Consider the following 23,255-nt stretch of genomic DNA (forward strand, 5'->3'; position numbering starts at 1 on the left):
CTGAACAGTTTGGATTATTTATGGATTCATTAAATTGGAGCACAGATTTTTCCTGTTTCATGTGTCGGGTGGTGGAGCTTTTGTTTCGCTTTAAAAAAGCCTTGAAAAGGCAAAAATGGTGTTTGTTGTTCTCAGTAAATAAGGAGCCGCTGACATCAATCTGACAGTGTGTGTGTCGAAGTCTTTAATATTCATTAACATTCTAACATCCATCAGCAGATTACCACGTTAACAGCTACGTTGTCTGCTTGCGTGCTATTTCAAATTATGACCGATCCACGTCTGCAGGTTTTACATTATGATTTTAAAGAAAACACAGCAATAAGAAAATAAAACGGCATGTTATATACCACCCTAGGCCCCATTTTAACTTCAACTATCTTTCAGAAAAGATATGTCTTGAATGTGGCTCCACATTTATTCTTTTTTTTTGTTTATTCATTCAGTTAATTGCTGCTCATTGTGTGATACATTCCTGTCTTTTGACGTGTTTAAATAATTTAAATAAGTAAATGAAGTTCACTTGACAGAAACCGGTTTTTTGATCCAGCTCATTTGGGGGTTTTTCTCTGGAATATGGACTTCCGCATTTCCATGCCTCTCAAACGTGACTCGGCATCAGACACGTGACGGCCAGCTGACCAATGGGAGCGCGTCACCGTTCACGCTCAACAGGGGCCGCTGCTGCGTTCGTGGACTGTGGGTGAGCGGAGAACTCTGGACTTCCTTTCCCCTAAAGGTGCGTTTATGGGCTGGATTTCAGGTGGGAAATTAGAAGACAGGAACTTCTGTTAGATTCACAGACTCTGACATCAGCGACAGCTGAAAAAAAACCCACCTTAAATTTCACAGATTTTTCTAAAACAAACGGAACAGGTTTGTTAGAATGATTTATATATTTTTTTAGACAAATATGCTCTCAGACACACGGCTGTGTAGTTTTCTGTGGTTTCCTTACCAAACTGCTCCGTCTGTCGGCCTCTCTGTTGTGTCGTGCTGTGTTGTGTTGTGTTTGGTGTTTTTTCCGCTGTGCTCCTGAACGCAGCGGCTGACCGGGTGCTCTGAGGGCGGAGCATGCGCAGTGGGTGAAACTGTTATGAAACTAAGTAGTGCGGCGGCTGCAGAATCAGGTTCAGGACACCAGGACCGGGACCAGGACCAGGACCGGGACTGGGACCAGGAGCTGCAGCTCAGACCGGCTGCCCTCACAGCTCGTCCCCGGGAGGAGATGCTTCTCCCCCCGGGCCTGACTTAGACTTCTCCCCGGAGCCAGCAGCAGGTGAGGCGGCTGCAGCTTACATAAGCATCCCTCCTTTGACCCCGTTTTATATTTGGGAGCTCTCTTTGTGTTGTTCCTCAAATTCAGCTCGTTTTTATCTTCGTGGAGACGTTCACACACCAAACTGTGACACGTTTTCTTTTTCTCTGCTCTTCGTTGAAGCAGTTGAATTCTCAGCTGAGGTTCGGATCAGGCTCTGTGACCTAATTTCCATTTGGAGCCATCTCTGTGATTTGACACTTATTCAGCTGCAGATCACTGCCAACATGAACTTACAGCCAGTTAATCTGCATCTTTACATTCAATCCTGTTCCTTTTGGATCCTAATTCTCAATTATCTTCATCCTCTCTCCATCACACATCAAATGATGCTTCAGTATTATCTTTATCACTGGCTGTGAAAATTTAGATTTCTCAAATAAAAATAAATCATTGGGTCAGTTGTCAGAAGATGAAAATAGTGTTTCTATTTGTGTCCAAAGATGATAGAGGAAAGAATCTGAACTGAACGTGGAGTCACAGAAGCTTGATAATCGATCAGCAGTTTGTTCTCCTCATGTGAACTTCTCAGAAATATCTGTCCAAGAAATCACAAAGCAGGAGTTTGGCTGTCTTTTCACATTCATAAACATGGTAGCGTGAAAGTATAAACATAGAAAAAACTAAACTTCAGGTAACAGATTGAAAATGTCACAGGTATAACAAATCTCTTTGCTGTATTAAACCTGCAATTGACAAAATGTTCATGTCAAGTTTGAATAAGTTGAGTAATATGATAATATAGAATCCATTAAATTATGTCTTGCTGTAGAAGTCAGCGTAAAGTCAATTTGATGAACTTTATTCAAACCTGTTAAACTGATGTGATTAACATTTTCTTTCCACAAAGAGCTGAAGTAAAATCTACACGATGCCGTTCAGCGTAGAATAAGAACTACTCCTGAACATGTGAGAGGACTCAGCAGTTGTTCCAGTTCACTCAGTTTCTCTTCCACATGTTTTCTTTGGTTCTTAAGTTATTTTATGGCTTCAAAATTTGATAGGACAGCAGGACAGAGAGACAGGGAGAAGGACAGAAGGACAAGGAGAAGGACAGAGAGACAGGGAGAAGGACAGAGAGACAGGGAGAAGGACAGAGGGACAGGGAGAAGGACAGAGAGACAGGGAGAAGGACAGAAGGACAGGGAGAAGGACAGAGAGACAGGGAGAAGGACAGAGAGACAGGGAGAAGGACAGAGGGACAGGGAGACAGGAAGAAGGACAGAGGGACAGGGAGAAGGACAGAGGGACAGGGAGAAGGACAGAGAGACAGGGAGAAGGACAGAGAGACAGGGAGAAGGACAGAGGGACAGGGAGAAGGACAGAGAGACAGGGAGAAGGACAGAGAGACAGGGAGAAGGACAGAGGGACAGGGAGAAGGACAGAGAGACAGGGAGAAGGACAGAAGGACAGGGAGAAGGACAGAGAGACAGGGAGAAGGACAGAAGGACAGGGAGACAGGAAGAAGGACAGAGGGACAGGGAGAAGGACAGAAGGACAAGGAGACAGGGAGAAGGACAGAGAGAAGGACAGAGAGACAGGGAGAAGGACAGAGGGACAGGGAGAAGGACAGAAGGACAAGGAGACAGGGAGAAGGACAGAGAGACAGGGAGAAGGACAGAAGGACAGGGAGACAGGAAGAAGGACAGAGGGACAGGGAGAAGGACAGAGGGACAGGGAGAAGGACAGAAGGACAGGGAGAAGGACAGAGAGACAGGGAGAAGGACAGAAGGACAGGGAGACAGGAAGAAGGACAGAGGGACAGGGAGAAGGACAGAGGGACAGGGAGAAGGACAGAAGGACAGGGAGAAGGACAGAGAGACAGGGAGAAGGACAGAAGGACAGGGAGACAGGAAGAAGGACAGAGGGACAGGGAGAAGGACAGAGGGACAGGGAGAAGGACAGAAGGACAGAAGGACAAGGAGACAGGGAGAAGGACAGAGAGACAGGGAGAAGGACAGAAGGACAGGGAGAAGGACAGAGAGACAGGAAGAAGGACAGAAGGACAGGGAGACAGAGCGACAGGAAGAAGAACAGAAGGACAGAGCGACAGGAAGAAGGACAGAGAGACAGAGAGACAGGAAGAAGGACAGAAGGACAGGGAGACAGAGCGACAGGAAGGAGGACAGAAGGACATTGCGACAGGAAGAAGGACAGAGAGACAGGGAGAAGGACAGAAGGACAGAGAGACAGGAAGAAGGACAGAAGGACAGGGAGACAGAGCGACAGGAAGAAGGACAGAAGGACAGAGCGACAGGAAGAAGGACAGAGAGACAGAGAGACAGGAAGAAGGACAGAAGGACAGGGAGACAGAGCGACAGGAAGGAGGACAGAAGGACAGAGCGACAGGAAGAAGGACAGAGAGACAGGGAGAAGAACAGGGAGAATGACAGGGAGACAGGAAGAAGGACAGGGAGAAGGACAGAAGGACAGAGCGACAGGGAGAAGGACAGAAGGACAGAGAGACAGGGAGAAGGACAGGGAGAAGGACAGAAGGACAAGGAGACAGGAAGAAGGACAGAGAGACAGGGAGAAGGACAGAAGGACAGAGCGACAGGGAGAAGGACAGAAGGACAGAGAGACAGGGAGAAGGACAGGGAGAAGGACAGAAGGACAAGGAGACAGGAAGAAGGACAGAGAGACAGGGAGAAGGACAGAGGGACAGAAGGACAGGGAGAAGGACAGATCCATGGACTCCTGTTCAGAGTCTTTCCACAGTTTGACAGAAATCTGGGGATGTCAGATGGTCTTCATCAGAATGTGACGTTTCCTCCTTGGAGGTCATGTGATCTAAACAGGTGGTTGTGTTTGGAATGAGGAGCCGCACTATGAGGCTGATCTCAGTCCATCTTTGGTATTAATCTGAATAACCGTCATCATTTTTGCTCTTTCTCAAAATCAAAAACTGGAAAGTAGAAGTTTTCTGTCGCAGCTTGAACCGTCACTCATCATCTAAATGTGACACTCAGTGCAGTTTGATGGCCGTCCTTTCACTGCGGACAGAAATGGGAGATGAAATTGAGTCTCTGTTTGAATGGAGCGCGTCAGGCAACAGAAACTCACTTTGACTCTGAATCACCAACCAACCAGCCAGCCAAGTCTGAATTAGCCTGCGGACGAGCCAAAAGCCAGCTAATTAGCGCCGTCCCATCTGTTTTCCTTCCGTCAGCTGCCGGTCCTGCCGGTCAGGACACGCCGTCATTTGAAATTAAAATTAGTTTCCTCTTTGGAAGGTAACTCCCTGATCATCACCAGCCGCTCTCACTGCTCGACACACCTCGAAGAAAAATTCATCCCTCAAGTTTTGATGTGTTAAAAAAAATGATGGGTAATCAATAATGAATTAGTCTTCATTGGCTTCTATTGTAATTGTAATGAAAATTATGGCAAAAGGCCAAAAGTGTTCTCGGCCTGAACACGTTACCTGTTCTTTGTTTAGAAGATATTTTTTTCCTTTAAACTATAGAAAGACAGGAAGAAGGTGGAGAGCTGCATCATCATGTTCTTCTTATTTGCTATTTAATTTTTTAGGAATGTTTTTGGGAATAATGTCCGCTCAGTGGGAGAAGCTGCAGTAACGGGAAGGTCACGCTCTGTTTCATTATTTTTCAACATAAAACTTTTAAAGAATCAGCCATTCACGGTTCACCAAGTGCTGAGTGACGCCTGAAGGATGCAGCAAATCTAAACGGACAGAAGTCCTTTTGACTGAATCAGCCATGTTTGAACGTTTTATGGGGCTGAATGACATTAAGGCTTGTTGACCTCTGACCTTCAGCTCCCTCTCTCCTGTACCCTGTCTCTGGTTTTCCCTTCAAATTAAAATATAATAAATCATAAAGTAAAAACTTTCAGCCGTCACAGATTCTGTCATATTGTTCATCTTGTATATTTTTGTGTCTGACACAATTAATCAACTAACACTTACTTGTTGGGCCGCTGTCTATTTAAATCATTGTGATGATTTGTGATGTGATGAATGATTTCGTTCTGGAAATCTTACTAAATGAGTTGAATGAATTGAGTAATCATTCCAAAATAAAATATCTAAGACAGTTTATTTTGTGCTGCGTGATGCTGAAAGTGGACTTTTTTTGCGTTTTTCTCCATTTCATCGAATGCCAAGTCTAAAATAGTTTCTGCTGACATTAGAGAGCAGAAAAGGTGTTCCTGCCCAGATTGTTCTGTTCCTGGAGCGTCCCACGCTGTTGGCAGTTGATTCTGCTCGGACGCCTCCGTTATCTCTCCTGACATTCGGTGTCATGGCACCCGACGGTGAAAATTTGCTGACGGTGTCATGTTCAGTTAAGCTGACATTTCGCCGCTTCAGTCTGCTCCTCATAGATCCATCTGACCATCATCTTCTCCTTCTCCTTCAGAACAAGATGGCCCCAAATTCCATCCACTGGTTCCGGAAAGGCCTCCGTCTCCATGACAACCCAGCTCTACGGGAGGCGGTGCGGGGGGCGGACACTGTGCGCTGCGTCTACTTCCTGGACCCGTGGTTCGCCGGCTCCTCCAACGTCGGAGTCAGCAGGTGGAGGTGAGTGTGTCATGTGGTCAGGTCACTGAAACGAAGCCTGTGATTGGTCACAGCTGCAGGTTAGGACGATGACACGGGCGGTGATGTCACAGCCAATCAGAGTCTCTGGATCAGTCCTGTATGTTTCTGAGTTTACTGTGAGCTGATTTTTCATCATTACTGAGCAGAACTCCTGATCAGATAAAGACAGAAACGACCCAAACACAGGAGAGGAACCTTTCTGTGGAGAAGGAGGAAACATCAGAGTGAGCTTTCTCTGAAACTGATTCATATCGTGAGGAGACTTTAGGTCATTTTTAATAATGAAACATAAAAGCCTGGATGAGGCTGTGAAGGGTTAAGAAGGTCGTCTTTCCTGAGGTGAGGTTTGGTCTGTGCAGACTGGTCTAACAGTCCCGTCAGGACAGAGGACGCAAACGAGCTGAGAGATGGAGGGAATCAGAATCAGAGCTGCAGTGCTTCAACACACAACTCGATGTCAGCATTTCTCTTATTTTGAAATTCTCCTTGTATCTGAGGGTATTATATTTTGAAATGACCAGAGAAAGAGTTCCTGGTTGTCGGACTTTGGTCTTTTCCTTTCTCCAGATTTCTTCTTCTTTATGTCTTCTTTCTGGCTGCTGGTTTGGATGAACGGCTGAAATAAATGAGGCTCCACACAAGGTGTCCTGTTTTCAACCTCTGCTCACATAATCTTCGTTATAGAGGTCAGTCAGCCGGCCGACTTGGCGGCTGAATGAATGAGCTGCGGCGGGAGTTGGCCCCTTCCTTCGAAGGAGGGGATTAGAATCAGTGTTCCCAGGATAAATGGATGTAAATAGGCTCTGTGTGGGGGGGTCAGGCCAGAAAACGTGAGCTCAGGTGAGTGCTAAGTTTGTAAACCATCAGATGTTCCCGGGGGGTCCTCAAAACGGGATCAGTGGATACTGAGGTGAGCGAGTTCCAGCTGATGTGTTGGTCTGATAATGTAAACAAACTCACATCAAGACAGGAAGTACAAATCAGACACACAACTTCACAGTCCCAGTTTGCTGCTGAAGCAGAAGCACATCTTTTATTTTTGTTGGCCTCTTAACGTAAAAATAAAGATGTTGCACAAGAGTTGTGTTGACAGGAAGTTTGGTGATGCTTTTCCAGTTTAAAGGAAGAATCAACACAGTCCAGCTTCCTGAAAGATTGTTGTTTATGAATTTATTATGTTTGCTTTGCAGCAGTGAACGTTGAACTGTGAAAACAAGATGAGACACTTAAGACATAAAAGTAAATAAGAAGATGGATTAAAAGGTTACTTGGAATTTTTTCATTGAAAAAGAATTAAGGAAATGAATTGGCTTAAAATAAAATGTTGTGTAGTTATATCTCCCCTCCTTTTGAGTTTGTGCAGGTTCAGGATTTAAAACCTCTTGAGGCAATTTGAAGTGACTCAGACTTTCGTGAGGGGAAGAACATCATGACTCATTTGTATTTTATAGCTGAGTGCGCTTAAAACAAGTGTTGATTTCATGGTGTTGAAGTTGTTGGTGTGATTATTGAGTCCCCTGAGAGGAAAACTGGGCACCTTCAAATTTTTGAATGAAGCGGGCAGAAAATTGTGTGTCCTACTTATCATTGCATTGACGCACAACAAACACACACAGTGGTGTCAGAGTCAAGGCCACGAAAACCATTCCTTCATTTCTTTTTCTTCACTAAAAATAAACATCACAGATCACAAGACGGTCCGTGGAGGTCAAACAAAAATGAGGTTGCTGATCTGACACCGTGTGAGAAAATAGCTTTTTAAGATGGTTTAGAATCGCAGAAGTCGTGTCCCAAATACACAGACAGAGCAGGTGAGGCGACTCCAGCTGCACCGACATCTGCAGGTCTATCTGTGGGAGGCATCATCCAATTAACGGTCTGTCGTCCAGGCCGATCCTGGCGATGTGTAACTCTTACTCATTCATTCTCTCTGCTCAGTAAATAAAGCTCACAGGTGTCGTTGATATTGGCGTGGATCCACACGGGAGGATTTAAAATTAGCCTGGGTTTATGGGACTTGCTCTAGTTTTCACCGCCCATTAACAGATCTGGTTGCTGTTTTTTTTCCTCCAACAGCTGCTGAGTCAGGACGGACGCCGCAGTAATGATCTGTTATACAGTGTGTATAAATATTACAATCTGATTTCATATTTTCATTTATTATCATCATCTTTGTTGGCTTCACAAACAACCTTTGGGTGAAACTTGAGTCATCCTTCTTCATCACTTCTTATATACTGTGTTCTGCTTTTGGCTCTGTCTTAAATGTATGTGAAAAAATGAACGAGGTAAGTGAGACTTTTCATCTCAGGATGGCAGCGTGAGGTCCAAACGAGCGACCAGGAATGTTTTACAGTTCAAAAAGGACCTGAATGTGTTCCAGGAATATACGTGTGTCAGTAATAAGAAATGATAAATGAAAGGCTCGCTGTGTGACGCTGCAGGAAGAGCTCTGAGGAAGAAAACTTTCAAATCAATAGTTTTTCTGTCCAAAGGAAAATAGTTTGAAGATGTGGGTTAGTGTGCCGGCACATGAAACCTGGGAGCAGTTACGTGATCCTGACCCAGCTGTGTGAACAGTTTCCTGTGTGGCCCTTCGCCAGAAAGACAAATAACACAATTTACTGCTAAAAACAAAGTGACAACCATTATCACCAGCTGCTGCAGGGTTTATGAGGTCATTAAAAACAGGACGCCACCTCAAAGGTCCAGGTCCAGGGTTATGGACGGTCCAGGTCCAGGTCCAGGGTTATGGACGGTTCAGGTCCAGTTTTATGGATGGTCCAGGTCCAGGGTTATGGACGGTTCAGGTCCAGGTCCGGGGTTATGGACGGTTCAGGTCCAGTTTTATGGATGGTCCAGGTCCAGGGTTATGGACAGTTCAGGTCCAGGTCCAGTTTTATGGACGGTCCAGGTCAAGGTCCAGTTTAATGGACGGTCCAGGTCCAGGTCCAGGGTTATGGATGGTCCAGGTCCAGTTTTATGGACGGTCCAGGTCCGGGGTTATGGACGGTCCAGGTCCAGGTCCAGGGTTATGGACGGTTCAGGTCCAGGTCCGGGGTTATGGACGGTTCAGGTCCAGTTTTATGGACGGTCCAGGTCCAGGTCCAGGGTTATGGACGGTTCAGGTCCAGGTCCGGGGTTATGGACGGTTCAGGTCCAGTTTTATGGATGGTCCAGGTCCAGGGTTATGGACAGTTCAGGTCCAGGTCCAGTTTTATGGACGGTCCTGGTCTGGAGACTTAAGTTAAACTTGTTTAAAAACTGGTGTGTTTCGGAGGAGCTATTTGACATAAAGGGTGTCAAAGGACGTAAACAACAACAAGAAAACAGGAAACGGGAGATTTTACTAAAATACCTGGAAACACAACAAAACAAAAGTTGATGTCCTGACGAATGAAGTCAGATCTCAGATGGTTTTTACTGTTCCGTCAACTCATAACTGGAACTGCTGGAATGAGTTCAAACACAAACGAACTTTGTATGAAGAAGTAAAATAATACAGAAGTGAAATCATCGAAACTAGAAAAACCACTTTTCATTCAGACTCACTTCAGTTGTTGTTTTGTCGACTCTCCGACAGCGTGAGAGAGAAATAAAGAAAGAATAAGTTGTGTGTTTGTTGTGAACAGGCAGGAATGAGGTCACTGGGATAAGGAATTATGTTGTGGTGCGGTGGAGTGTGTGTGTGTGTGTGTGTGTATGCTGACAGATGTAGGGCAGAACAGTTATATAAGGAGAAATGTGCGACGAGGCAGACAAAACGCACACACACAGGGGCAGCCACATCAGGAGGATGCGGGTAACCCAGCAACACAAACACACAAACATACAGGCTCAAATGAGGAAATGTACCTCCAACACACTTAACAGCGTACACACACACACACGCACGTCCATCTGCTGCATGTGTGACCTCATGTGCACGTGCACGTGCACGTAACTGTCCCACCAGCTGATGTCACTTTAATGCTGTCTGTGCTGAGACGAGACGTCCAGACTGAGGAAACGCACAGAAGCTCTCGTCCTGCTCGTTTTGCCGTTACCATGGCGATGCGTCTCTTCTTCACGGTCCATCAGGAAGCCAAGTCTCTGTCGCTACATGTTGAGACTCTTTTGGTTTTTAAATTTCAATGACAAAGATGAAGTTACAACATTTAAAGAGGCAGATTTGGGAGTTTCTCTCTCGTTTATGAGTCATGCTTGCTTCATGGCTGCCTCCGCCTGAGATGACTCAGACCATCGATGGCGTCTGAGCCGTTGGATGTGGTGTCGGGTTCAGGTCTGTGACTGGACTCCGTCTGACAGCTAATGTGGACGCTCAGGCGTGAGACGCCACGTGCCTGAAGGGAGCGACCTTCCCGCTCAGCTCAGTCTGTGTGCGGATTGAGAGCAAACGGAGCTTTGCTGAGATCGAGCCCTCCCTTTGGGTTAACGATCAGACCGGCGGGGTCAGACGGGAGGGAACGGGCTGCTCAGTCTGTGTTCTGCTAATGATCGCATGTTGCACACAAACACACTGTCTCTGTCTCGGCAGCTGGCGCTCGACAGTTTGACCTCTGGTGACACCGTAACTCTGCTGTTTTCCTGTTGAAACTCTAAAATTCAGATTCTCTACTTGAAGAAAATAAAAACATTGACATCAGCCAGAGAACTAGAATAAATTCCCTTAAAATAACTCAGATTCTCTCAAATTAAAGCACGACTTTTTTAGAATAACTAGATTTTTGAACAATGATCTGGGTTTTTTGGTTGTGATTCAGTATTTATCTGTCTCGCAGTGTAAATGTTTCCTCCACGTAGCTGCTTTTGTTTGAAGAAGTAAAATAAGTGAACCTTTAAAAAGCAGAAAAAGGATTTTCAGGGAGCTGATTTAGGATTTATACGGTCCAAACAAAGCTGAAGTGTGACCCAGTCGGGGGTGGACATTCAAACACGTTGGCCCCCATCAGTCTTCTGTTTCTAATGGGCCTTTTTCACGTCCACGTTCGTCACGATTCATTTAAAAGACAACACTTTGGTTCTGTAGGCAGCTTCCGTGTCCACGCACTTTACAGGTAACTGATGGTGACCTCGCTGAGGGGGCGCCGCACATCGAGGGCTGTTTATTTTCTGATGTTCTTTTGACACCTGTTGATGCATTTCATTTGCAAACATGTGTGACAGTGATGGAAATCTGCTGAATGGGAGGTCGCATGCTTTCCCAAACATCCCCACACACTCAGCGGTTATTGTTCAAGCACTCTACTCCTACAGTTCCCATTCAAACCAAAAACACCACCTCTGCAACAAACGTGCAGTAAAACTGAAAGTCAGTTGTAAATATTCTGTCTGCTTGTCCACAGATTTCTCCTCCAGTGTCTGGAGGACCTGGACGCCAACCTTCGCAAGCTCAACTCTCGCCTTTTTGTCATCAGGGGCCAACCGGCCAATGTGTTCCCACGGCTCTTTAAGGTCAGAACCCCCCCCCCCCCCCCCCAAAATAATTGAAAAAATCACAATAATCAGATTAAGAAAGAGCAAAAGAGCAGTTTGATCTGAGTGGAGACCAACAGCCTGTGACTTGTTCTGTCTCAGGAGTGGAAGATCTCCAGACTGACCTTTGAGTACGACTCCGAGCCGTACGGGAAGGAAAGAGACGCCGCCATCAAGAAGCTCGCCATGGAGGCAGGAGTGGAGGTCATCGTCAAGATATCGCACACACTCTACGACCTGGACAGGTGAGCAAAACACAAACACGCACAGCAGGAAATACACAGTGCATCATGGAGGCCTACATCTTTAGTCGGTTCAGTTTACATTATTATTTGTAGAGAAAATGACAAAACAATTAATAGATGTGAAATATATGAATAAAACGAGCAGCAATAATTACAGTCATATGAAAATAAGAGTGATAAATGTGGGGAGGTGTTGTGTAAGAGTTTAACTCTGAGATTAATGAACTTTTATTCTTCTTGTATGAAAGTTCATACAACAATTGTTCTTTGGCAAACAGGAAAATTCATTTGACTACCGCAAAATGTTATTAAAAGGTGATTTAAAGAAGAGTGAATAAAAAAGGACCAATGAAACATCGGGAGGGGGATCCCGAGGCGTTCCCAGGCCAGAGTGGAGAGATCATCTCTCCCTCCTCCCAGCTGGACGTGCCCAGGAGGCGTCCTGACCAGATGCCCAAACCACCTCAGCTGCTCCTCTCAGTGCAGAGGGTTCGATGTAATCCCTGAAATGGTGTAAAGTTGACATTAGACTTTGTGAGCTGAGAGGCAGCAGCGCCATCCAGAGTCCAGAATGAGGCAGAATCAGATAGCAGTGGGAACTGATCTTTATTCCATCTATTAAAGGACGATCTTTTCACTCACAACGGGTGGAACTCAAGAATTGAGCAGATGTTTTATTCCTTAATGGTGAAAAAGTGTGACGTCTGTCCGTCTTCAGGATCATAGAGCTGAACGGTGGGCAGCCTCCTCTCACCTACAAGCGTTTCCAGACCCTGATCAGTCGGCTGGATCCTCCTGAGATGCCCGTGGAGACGCTGTCGGACACCCTGATGGGCCGCTGCGTCACCCCCATCTCTGAGGACCACGGAGACAAGTACGGGGTCCCGTCCCTGGAGGAACTGGGTGAGAAAACAAGAAGTCTGCTGAATGTGAGAAACTGCAGACCTGGACTGACTTTAGAGAAGGCAGCTGGACAGCATGTCAGCTCGGGGCCACCTGGTCTACAGGTAGACCTCCATCTGGTCTTTGAGTCTAAATCAGGTCCAGTGAAAGTCTCAGAGGTTCAGTCTGGATTCAGAAACTGAACCTTAAACCTTAAAACCTGGACCCAACGTCCAACGTTCAGCAGTTTCTTTAAACATGAGCTATATTTCTTTACCTACAACAAGAGCACCTTTAAAATTCAGATCTCGTCCTCCATTACAACATTAAACCCACGATTGCAGCACATAGTCCAGAAACAGCCCAAACTGTAAAAATAAAATGAAAAAAACTAAATTAATAACTACTTTTCTGCTGAATTCCTTTAAAATGCCGCTGATGTTTTTTGTTTTAGGATTAAGGAGAAAGTTAATAAGTCCTCCTTAATGCTCATTTCTGGATTCGTCTGTTTCTGTCTGGGTTCCTTCTTTTCCATTCACAGAAGGTTCCGGTCCATTCATACGATTAGCTGCTCTGAAGCCTTCTGCTGCTACAGTCAGACAGATATTTAAGGTGCTGACCAGATGTCTGCTTTCTCTGATCCCACATTATCTGCCGTTCATCCCCTAAATTAACCAGCGCCATACTGAGCTGCCCGTCAGTCCAGCTAAAGCTGCTGCTCAGACCTGGACCTGCCAAAACCCGACCCATTAAAGAGTCTAATCCAACAGGACGGTGAAGATACAGACTGATTAAAGATTTATCGTTTCTTAAATGATACACAATCAGCCACCATCAGGATGTTCACAGAAAGTTGCTAAAAGCTGGCTAATTATCAGCAGTTTCTGATGAAGTCAAATTCAGACTTCAAAATCAACAGTTGTGTTGATTTTCTGTCGAGATTGCTGAAGGAAAATCTTTTGGTGTTTTATTTTGAAGGGTTGTTGTCAGCTTAGCTGAGTGTAACTGTAGCCATAAAGTCAGGTTGTCTGATTTAGGGAAGACAATGAAAGGGAGTGTTATTCAGTTTGTTGAGACGTGAACAGTCACCCATTTTTAGAGGTCATATTTTTGTGTGTGACGAGGCGGTTCATGTGGATGTTTTCAGGATTTGACACTGAAGGCCTGCCGTCGGCGGTGTGGCCGGGAGGAGAAACCAAAGCTCTGACCAGGATAGAGCGCCACCTGGAGAGAAAGGTCAGTCCAGCAGTTTGAGTGTGTTTGATCATCTTCTTGAAAAAGACTTTTGATTGGAATTTGTGTAATCCTTCCTGTTTGATTCTGCGTTTTCAGGCATGGGTGGCGAATTTCGAGCGGCCCAGGATGAACGCCAACTCGCTGCTGGCGAGCCCGACAGGCCTCAGCCCCTACCTGCGCTTCGGCTGCCTCTCCTGCCGCCTTTTCTACTTCAAGCTCACCGACCTCTACCGCAAGGTCAGCGTGGGAATGTTTTTCCAAGGAGGCTCACTGTCTCCGCTCAGCTTTAAATCTTTATCAAGCCAGAAGTCTTTCCAGATTCAGCACTAAAGTCAGCGTACAGATCCAGCAGGACCTGAAGACGTGTTAATAACAGATCAACGTACTTATATAATTATGAAGCATTCATGGAATGACGGGGAGAATAATGTGAATACCGTGATTGTTATCCTGATTTTAGAAAGCTAAAACACTGTCTGCACCTTTTTGCTGACTGTTTCTTCTAGCAGTTAACATGAAAAACTTCAGATTTGTATTTCCTGTTGTGTTTGTGTGTCCCAGGTGAAGAAGAACAGCTCCCCTCCTCTCTCTCTGTATGGCCAGTTACTGTGGCGCGAGTTCTTCTACACCGCGGCGACCAACAACCCACGCTTCGACAAGATGGAGGGCAACCCCATCTGTGTCCGAATCCCCTGGGACAAGAATCCGGAGGCGCTGGCCAAGTGGGCCGAGGGCAAGACGGGCTTTCCCTGGATAGACGCCATCATGACTCAGCTGAGGCAGGAGGGCTGGATCCATCACCTGGCCAGGCACGCCGTGGCCTGCTTCCTCACCAGGGGCGACCTGTGGATCAGCTGGGAGGAAGGGATGAAGGTGAGGCCCGCGATCTCGGGGAACAACGTGAGGGCTCCAGGAGGAGCTGATGTTGGTGTCCCTCTCTGCCGCCGCAGGTCTTCGAGGAGCTGCTCCTGGATGCCGACTGGAGCGTGAACGCCGGCAGCTGGATGTGGTTGTCCTGCAGCTCGTTCTTCCAGCAGTTTTTCCACTGCTACTGCCCCGTGGGCTTCGGCCGGCGCACCGACCCCAACGGGGACTTCATCAGGTGGGTGCCTTTCCTGGCATCGCCCCATTGGTTGGTGCCAACAAATCCCCTCCCACTCTCCCCCCTCCCTCACATCTAAATGGCGCTCCAGAAACTGAGCTTCAGGAGATTTCAGGCAGCACATCACTTCAAGTCCTGATTATTTAAGTATTTTAGCCATCGGTTCAGACACACAGATAGACAGCAGCAGGATTAATTAAGCAGACAGAGATGGAGGGACACATGAAACCTCCATTTCTTTGGGTAAGTGAGCGATCAGAGGACTAACATCCTTTCCTCCTCTCCTCTTATTTTTACCCGTCAGTCCATTTTTCCTCTTCTTCAGCACTTTAGTTTTAAAATCAGGCCTGTTTTCTGTTCTGATCTTAGTGTACTTCTTTGCGTGCCTTTTTAATTGTGAATTTCTGTTTGGTGATTTGTGTTCACGAGCGTTTCTTTAGTTCATATATTTCTTGCCACCAGATGAGTTCTTGTTTTGTTGTTGTTTTTTAACTGCACAGACGTAGATGCCTTCTTTCTCTCTTTCTCTGGATGTAGCTCTGTGTTGTGGCTCATCTTTTTTCTGGGGGGGGGACTGGGGGAAAAGTTCAGCTATCCCTCTCCCCCTTGGAGATCGTTGCTGATCGCTTTTAAGATGCCCGGCCGTTCTCGGGCTTCCAGCCGGGGGGGGCCTCCTCGGATGGAACCCGGGAGCCGAGCTGAGACATCAGAGGCCGTTATGTTGTGTTCTGTCTTTTATTGCTTCCCTGTTCGGCCCCGAGGGGCGGGACTTTGCTTGCGCCCCAGCAGCACCCTCCGGGCGGGTTTGTGACTCGGTAGCGTCTCATTTCGTCAAATGGGATTCTGACCACTTGGTAGGGAAATGCGAACGCCTCGCCTGCATTCGTTGGGTAGAGGACTATGAGGCATTCCCCAGAGGGTAGTGAGGAGAGGCGTTGGGCCAGCTGCAGCTCTGCCATCACGCTGACGCACGGTTGGCGGCGGTACTCGTTACTGGCGCCGTGTCCAGACGCTGGGCAAAGCCCCTCATCCGACCCTTTGTGAAATGTTCAGTGGTGCTCTGCTCGTGTGAATGCAGCCCTGCCGCTTCAGGCGGACCTGGAGCAGAGGCGGGTCGATCCGGATCCACCAACACAGAAACACACACACTCACCTCTCCTCCCACATTGGTGCTTTAGGGACCAATAAACAACAAAATCTACACACACACACACGCACACGCACACGCACACGCACACTCACCTCTCCTCCCACATTGGTGCTTTAGGGACCAATAAACAACAAAATCTACACACACACACACACGCACGCACGCACACACACACACACACACGCACGCACACGCACACGCACGCACGCACGCACGCACGCACGCACGCACGCACACACACACACACACACACACACACACACACCTGAGATACCACCCCCTGTCCTCTATTGGGCCGCCTGCTGCTGGCAGGTTGCGTGTCTTCCTGGCAAAAGGGTTGTGGTCCCTTTTGGTGAAATGAGGGGGCCCCCTAGTGGGCCAGTCCAGACTGTGCTGCTGTGGCGGGGGGGGTATGAGCTCTTTTCTCAGTCCACCACTGTCTGATCATTGGGGGGGGGTGTATGATGGAAGACTTCTGCCATCAACCAGGACTGTAGCTTTTTTTTTTTTTTTGCAGACTGACACACAGAGGCCGAGCTGAGTTTGTTCTCTTTAATCCGGATTAGAAAACTAATAATCTGATTAGAGATCTCTGAATGGCAGAACTTTTCCACCATACACCTGCTCAGGTCAGGGGTGGGGGGTCAATACACTCTGCTTTCTAACGGCGTGTTACAGTAGACGTCTCCTAGCATCATCCACCCGATCGGCGGCAGTGTCTCTAGAGACGGTGGGGGGCGAGCTCCGTAAGCGACCGGCCCCCGCCCACAGCCCTCTCTCTCCGCCCGTCAGCGCCGCACTGTGCCGCCTCCCACAGTTCCACAGTTCCACTCGCCCCCCCCTCCTCTGTCCTGTCCGCCTCCCCTCCTCGGACTCGGTAAGGTCGGACCAAGCGCAGTAGGTAGGTTGCCTCTCTTTGTCACACGGAGCACGACAGCCCAAAGGAAAACAAAGAAACAAAGCAACAGACAAACAAAAGAAGAAGAAGTAAACTTCATCTGTTGGATCTGCTGTGTTGTGTCCTGGAGGAGGACCACACTTTGTGTGTCTGTGTGCGAACAGTAACAGGTTGTTGTTGTTGCACTGTCGCGCTAACTCAGCTCAGTGCAGAGTCTCCAAAGTTCCAGTGGCCGTACAGGCTGTGCAGTGTTGTGGTTGATTTTGTCTCAACTATTTTCCATAATACTTGTAAGCATAAAGTGCTGAAGACCAGCATGCTGTTCTCAGTTCTAAAACACACACGGGCTGGAAAAACAAAACTAACATCATGAATAATGTGAAAGACAAACCATTTCAAACTGGTACCCAGTGTAAGTCACACTTTCACATTTGTTTTTTGCAGAATGACCATTTGCATTCCTGCATCACTCCCGCCCTTCCTCCTCCCCGATTTATTCCACCTGTAACGCTGAAACCTTCCACGTGCTGATGACACAAGCTGCCGTATCTAATGTCTCCTGTGCTTGCAGACGATACTTACCTGTCCTCCGAGGTTTCCCCGCTAAGTATATCTACGACCCGTGGAACGCCCCGGAGTCCGTGCAGGCGGCCGCCAAGTGCATCATCGGCGTCCATTATCCGAAGCCCATGGTGCATCACGCGGAGGCGAGCCGACTCAACATCGAGAGGATGAAGCAGATCTACCAGCAGCTCAGCCGATACAGAGGACTGGGTGAGACATGTGCTGATCACCTGTAGCCCCGCCCCCTAATCCATCCCCTGCTTCCTGTTCTTTTTTCCTCTGAATGGGAGCATCGTTTAAAAAATGAGTTTAGTTTTCCCGTTCCCCAGCATCTTCCAGCATTTGTTTCTCCTCTGGGGGGAGACATATTTCTAAATGTTTTTACATTTTTTAAATGAAATTAAATCTGAAGGAATCAGACTCAGAAAAGATTCAGAACGACTGCACCGAGTCGTCACCTGTCCAATTTGTCTCTGACTCTGCCATCCAGGCCTGCTGGCGTCGGTGCCGTCCACCAACGGGAACGGGAACGGCGGGATGATCGCCTACTCTCCTGGAGAGCAGCAGCAGTCAGGGACCAACAACAACACCAACAACTCACACTGTAGGAACCACTTTGTCCAGATGACATCCGGAGGGTCGTCTTCTGGGACGAAGACGGTTTCATGTCTTCTTTCCCACTCTGGTTTTGCAGTGCCTGGAGTGTCCGGGAGCGCCGTCGCAACGGGTAACGGCAGCGGGAGCATCCTCCTTAACTTTGACAGCGAGGAGCAGACGGCACCGAGCAGCATCGGACAGCAGCAACAACGTCTGCAACCGCTGCCACAACAACAGCAACAACAACAACAACAACAACAACAACAACAACAACAACAACATGGTTGGTCAGCTGGCCTTCTGCTCATTTGTTCGGATTCTGGAGATGTTTTCTGTTTTGGAGATGTGTAACTTTTAGTAGATGACAAAATAACAGCAGGGATGGCTGGTGGGGAAAAATCACATAAATCTCTTCAGAGACGGCTTCAGGGTCAGTTTGAGCTGAAAGATGAATCCATTTTCATCGAAATTGCAATATTCAGTTTTCATGGAGAAAGCTCTCCAGTTAGAACATAAAAGTATTACGATCGGACGTCATAACTGGAGGACCCAACAAATTTCTTAAAAAAGAGCAAATTTAATTCATAAATCAAAAAATTGCAATTAGATATTTTCCCCAAATCACCCAGATATACAGTTGTGCTCCTACGTTTACTTACCCTGTCAGAATTTATGATTCATTTTTTTGGTCATTTCTCAGAGAATATGAACAATAACACAAACGTTTCTGTTCTCATGGTTAGTGGTTGGATGAAGCCATTTACCATTTTACTCTCTTTAAATCATAATGACAACAGAAAGTGCCCAAATGACCCTGAGTCTCCACAGTCCATACTGTGGAGACTTTGGCCTGACAACATGCGCACAAATTGGCTACTAAAGGTACGCATCCTAGAAAAGGTCAGGGGGAACGTGTCTGCAGCTAAATACACCGCTAACGTGACGTTAGCTTTACGAAGAAACCAGGATCGAATGGATTAGATTAACGACGTGTCTCTGTTTGTTCTGCAGGATACCACTCAGTGCCAGACGCCAACCAGACCATCACCAGCAGCCAGCTCTTCCACGAGTTCGCTGTGCCTCAACACCCGGGTAGCTACCAGACCGCGCCTGAGCCCAGGCCGCATCGGTCCTCAGGTCATATGGTCAGATTCTTCTTTCAGACAACAGTGTAAGGTTTTGTGTTTGACCACATGTTTCAGCTGTGCCTGCAGTCTGACGTGTGATGGACGCCAGGTCGGCTGTGACCATCCCTGGTCTCTGGTCTCTGGAGGGAATCCCTGGTGTGGGCCCTCGTCACGGTTGATGGTGTTGCTCGCCCGTTTCCTGATTTCGATGGCCTCTTTGATCCAGCGCAGGCTGTTTCAAAGAGGCCATCGAAATCAGCCGACAGCTGACCAGACGTTCTGAGGAAGACTGCAGGCACAGCCGAAACACGTTGTCTGAAAGAAGAATCTAACCACATAACTACAAATAGAATTTCTATACAGCAGCAGAATTTCTGATCTGACCCAACCGAAACGACTGTAGTTGGAACAGCCGTACAGTTATTATATCAGAGAGCGAGAGAGCTGCAGTGATTTCAGGAAGCTTATGTAACGTCACTGGGCCCAACGGAGAGGAAACAGCTGCAGTCCTAAAGGGGACAGAGCTGAATGGCATCAAACCCTCTACTCTGCCCCCTCAGGACTCCTCCTGCACACCAGAGGAAGCATCACTGGAAAGCGGGAACGCGAGTTGGACCGAGAAGGCTCGGGCGAGGAGGACCCGGCGTCCTGCTGCATGCATAAGATGCAGAAACAAAGTGCAGAGGTCAGCACACACGTTGGCGCTTCACCTCAGACAGATTCAAATCTTTCTCCACCTACTGACAGGTTTTTACAGTAACCTGGTATATTGTGCTCATTTACAGGTATCCACGTGTACCCAGTTATAATCTGTCCCGCCGGTGGCTGTTGTTGTCAGGGCTGCTTGTTGTCCAATACCAATATTAGGTTGTAGAATAGTAGTGTGACGCTGCAGAGGTTTTATTTAGAGAGGGGGAGGAGCCAGAGACAAACCCAGAGACGTCATGGCTCCCTGCTGTGTTGGAGACAAAAGGGACACTCAGAGTTTACCCTTTGTGCTCCGTAATAAATTATTAAGGGCATTATTTCAGTCGATGAGTTTTAAATCGAAACACGACATGGGACAACAAATCTACGCCTAAAACAGACAGAAGGTTCTCAGACTACGGAAATATTTTTCATCGTCATCACAGCTGTCAGAGTGACCTGTTCAAATGTCAGTCTGTCATAAAGCTGACACGCTCATAATAAAAAACACAAAGCATCGACTCTGGGATATGCAAAAACAATGGTGGCCAGAGAACGCTGGAAAGTATGAAATGGCATCAAGTAGATTCACTGTCCTCTTTCTCTTTCTGCCCCTCCTCCAGACAACCTAGAGCAGTCGGAATCCATATTAGTCACGATCCAGGCAACAAAGAGAGGAACTCCTGAAGGTGCCACGCATCCTCCAAAACAAGGGCCTGCAGACACGAGCTCATCCTCCTCTCTCTGTTTTAACGAGCAGACCACCTCACAAAAACAACCTCGGGTGCAAACATGAAGGTGAAAATGTGATTTTTGGCCCGACACGCTGTCATTTGGCTCCTATTTATGACCTCTGACCTCTCATAGTCTCGCTGACGGGTGGAACAGTTCAGTGAATTATTTGTAAAAAAAAAAAAAAAAAAAAAAAAAAGCCATAAAAATATCAAATCTACGTTTTTGGCTTAAAATCGCTGCTTTCAGTCGGTTTTCTCCTGAAGCAGCTACTGATGCCAGTTACGAACCAACTCGTCACGTCACCGAACGACCGAGCTAATTGTGCGTCTGTTTACACAAAATATTTTGTACTTTAACTGCAGCTGTGTGTGATTTTCATCCCACAGCGTTAAACCAGGAAAACACAAACGGACCAGTTCATTTTCATAACTTCTCACATAAACAAACAAAAAACAAACTGTTTATACTGACGCTGTTGTTGAGAAGAAACGTTTGTACATAGTTTTGATTTTCCCAGCGAGATGAGTCTTATTAAAATAGAAAATGAAGGATGAGTTTTAATAATCGTGTTTCTGTCATCAGCTCTGATTTGTAGCAGGAAGTCTCTTCTCCGTCAGTTTTCACCTGAATATAAAAAGTTCTTCAGGTTTCGGCGCAGTTTCACTTGATTTGTCTCGGCAGCTACACGCAGATTGTCGGTCAGTGTCAGAGAGCATCTCAGAGTTGTGTTTTTTATCGATGCGTTTAGATTGTGACGGACAGCCGAAGTCGTCCGTGAGTTCACACATTGTAGAACTTCTCTCTGGGGAGCCGCCACGTGTCGAATTTCAGGAACTGGAAGTGGAGCTTGAGCAGGATCTGCTCTGTACAGTCGTTGGAGATTTCAGTTTTTGCAGTTTCATTCCTTTGAATGAGTGAAGATGTTATTATTATTATTATTATTCACCTTCAAAAGTCACATTTTCACCTCTCTGTTTCCCTCCAAACCAAACAGACACACGTCTTCTTTGAGGTTTTCTGTTTTCTTTTGCTGCAACAACCAAAAACTGATTTCAGTCACCTCGGGAGAGGAAGCAGAGACGAGGACTCTCAGGCAGTTTGATCCCGTGTTGCATTTTCTTTTCTTTTCTTTTTTCTAAGATTTCTAATAAAACAAAAACAAAAAGAAGAAAAAGTTGCTAAGAAAACTGGAAGGAAGACACTTTCTGAAAAACAGCACGTGTGAGTGAACACAATCAGCGACTGGAGACAGCGTCCGATCCAAGCGAGCTTTCGAACTGTCAGTGAAACAAAAAGACGACATTCCAACAAAGTATTTTTACTGTACAGGAAGTTTCCCTTTGTGTAGATGATAGGCGACAGCTGGCGACATTATATCCGGCCCCCCCCACAAAACATGGAGGTGCCAGATGGTCTCTAATGACATTGATTCCTCAAATGGACACCATGATACTTCATCAAGGCGCCACACTGAACCGGAGAACAGCAACCCGCCCCAAAACACAGAGTCCATCACTTCCTGTTGGCTGGAGGCCTTTAAGTGTGAACCAGTGATGACAAACGGTTAACACAACAATTTGGAGAAGATCAGAAAACAGAGCCGTCTTCTTGATTAAAAATGAGAAATACACACACACAGGTCTGTTAGGAGCCCTAATCTGTCATCCATCACTTCACTGATGAGCTGATAATTGATTATTGATCAATAATCTGAACCTCTTCATCACTAAATGGACCCTGTGTGTCAAAATAAAAGTCAGGGTGTCGTGTGTGTATTTTCATAAATGGAAAAGTTCAAATCCAGCGGACGGGGGCCGCAGAGGTCCGTCCTGGTTCATCTGTGGCCAAACTGCCCTGGGGGGGGCTAAATTATTCTAGTCTCTGTATTCTGTGATTCTGTATCTTCTCACCAGGATTGAAACATCGATAGTTTTATCCTTTTTGTAGCTTTTGTCACAGATGAAAGTTTTTATTTTTGTTTTTCTTTTTTCGTCTCGTTTTATTTTGTTTTCCCTTTTGAGGGTGAAAACTGGCGCCATCTATCATCTCTGTAATATTGTTATTGCTCTTTCTGTCTACTTGTGTTGTGAAAGGCTTTTCTTGTGCTCGATCAAGTTCATGACAGGAAATAAAAATTGTTACAACTCAACATTTCATCATTTTTTCATTTCTTCTGACGTAATTAATTAACTTATAATTAGTTGGCTGTTAATTGAACTTGATGTCTCTACGCTGTAGCTGGAAACTGGATTTATAATAATGTTAATAATAGTGATATTTATTATTGTCAGTTTGCATGTGAGCTTTATACCGGGATGAGAAGTTCAGTTTGACTTCACATACAAAAAAATTAAAATGATGTTAGAGAAAAAATATGAGGTAGTGGAAGGAAGAAAAGGTTATTGACCAGCTGAAACCAAAATCCTCCACCTGTGACTTTATAGTGCAGGTTTTGTAAGATAAATTTTCAAGACCCGACATGTTGAGACTCAGCTTTTTGTTTTACACTAACCGCCTGCTGATCTGCTGGTTTCAGCTTCACGTCACACATTGTTGGCATCCAGCTACCAATGCTTTTGTCTAAATGTAATCTGTGCACAAATATCTGAGGTGTGGTTTATATACCTGCTCATCTTGTTTGGGGCTTTATTGGGGTCTAAATATTTATTCAGCTG

General features: G+C 46.4%; 1 protein-coding gene across 4 annotated transcripts; it reads left to right on the forward strand.

Annotated features, from left to right (window-relative positions):
* The first annotated feature begins 1,076 nt into the window (after positions 1-1,076).
* cry3a (cryptochrome circadian regulator 3a) lies at positions 1,077-20,776 on the forward strand. 4 transcript variants are annotated; one of them, XM_029505784.1, is made up of 15 exons: positions 1,077-1,279; positions 5,698-5,861; positions 11,228-11,336; positions 11,460-11,602; positions 12,321-12,505; positions 13,632-13,720; positions 13,817-13,957; positions 14,282-14,593; positions 14,671-14,822; positions 17,442-17,644; positions 17,925-18,038; positions 18,129-18,314; positions 19,043-19,168; positions 19,719-19,843; positions 20,469-20,776. In XM_029505784.1, the coding sequence occupies exons 2-15, from the start codon at positions 5,704-5,706 to the stop codon at positions 20,475-20,477; spliced, it is 2,052 nt and encodes a 683-aa protein (XP_029361644.1). In that variant the 5' UTR covers positions 1,077-1,279; positions 5,698-5,703; the 3' UTR covers positions 20,478-20,776. The 4 variants fall into 4 exon arrangements, with proteins under 4 accessions (XP_029361644.1, XP_029361643.1, XP_029361646.1 ...); XM_029505783.1 differs by lacking the exon at positions 20,469-20,776 and adding an exon at positions 19,944-20,462; XM_029505786.1 differs by lacking the exon at positions 20,469-20,776 and adding an exon at positions 19,944-20,461 and having other exon boundaries at positions 19,043-19,123.
* The last annotated feature ends 2,479 nt before the right edge of the window (positions 20,777-23,255 follow it).

Source organism: Echeneis naucrates, chromosome 7 (assembly GCF_900963305.1).
Source record: "Echeneis naucrates chromosome 7, fEcheNa1.1, whole genome shotgun sequence".
NCBI classification, from domain to species: domain Eukaryota; kingdom Metazoa; phylum Chordata; class Actinopteri; order Carangiformes; family Echeneidae; genus Echeneis; species Echeneis naucrates.

What these genes read in the sequence shown, in the direction of transcription:
- cry3a (XM_029505783.1), top strand. Translation starts at nt 5,704, where the DNA reads ATGGCCCCAAATTCCATCCACTGGTTCCGGAAAGGCCTCCGTCTCCAT. An exon ending in ACACTCTACGACCTGGACAG is followed by an intron (nt 11,603 to 12,320) that starts GTGAGCAAAACA and finishes GTCCGTCTTCAG; the next exon opens with GATCATAGAGCTGAACGGTG. An exon ending in CAGCCGATACAGAGGACTGG is followed by an intron (nt 17,645 to 17,924) that starts GTGAGACATGTG and finishes TCTGCCATCCAG; the next exon opens with GCCTGCTGGCGTCGGTGCCG.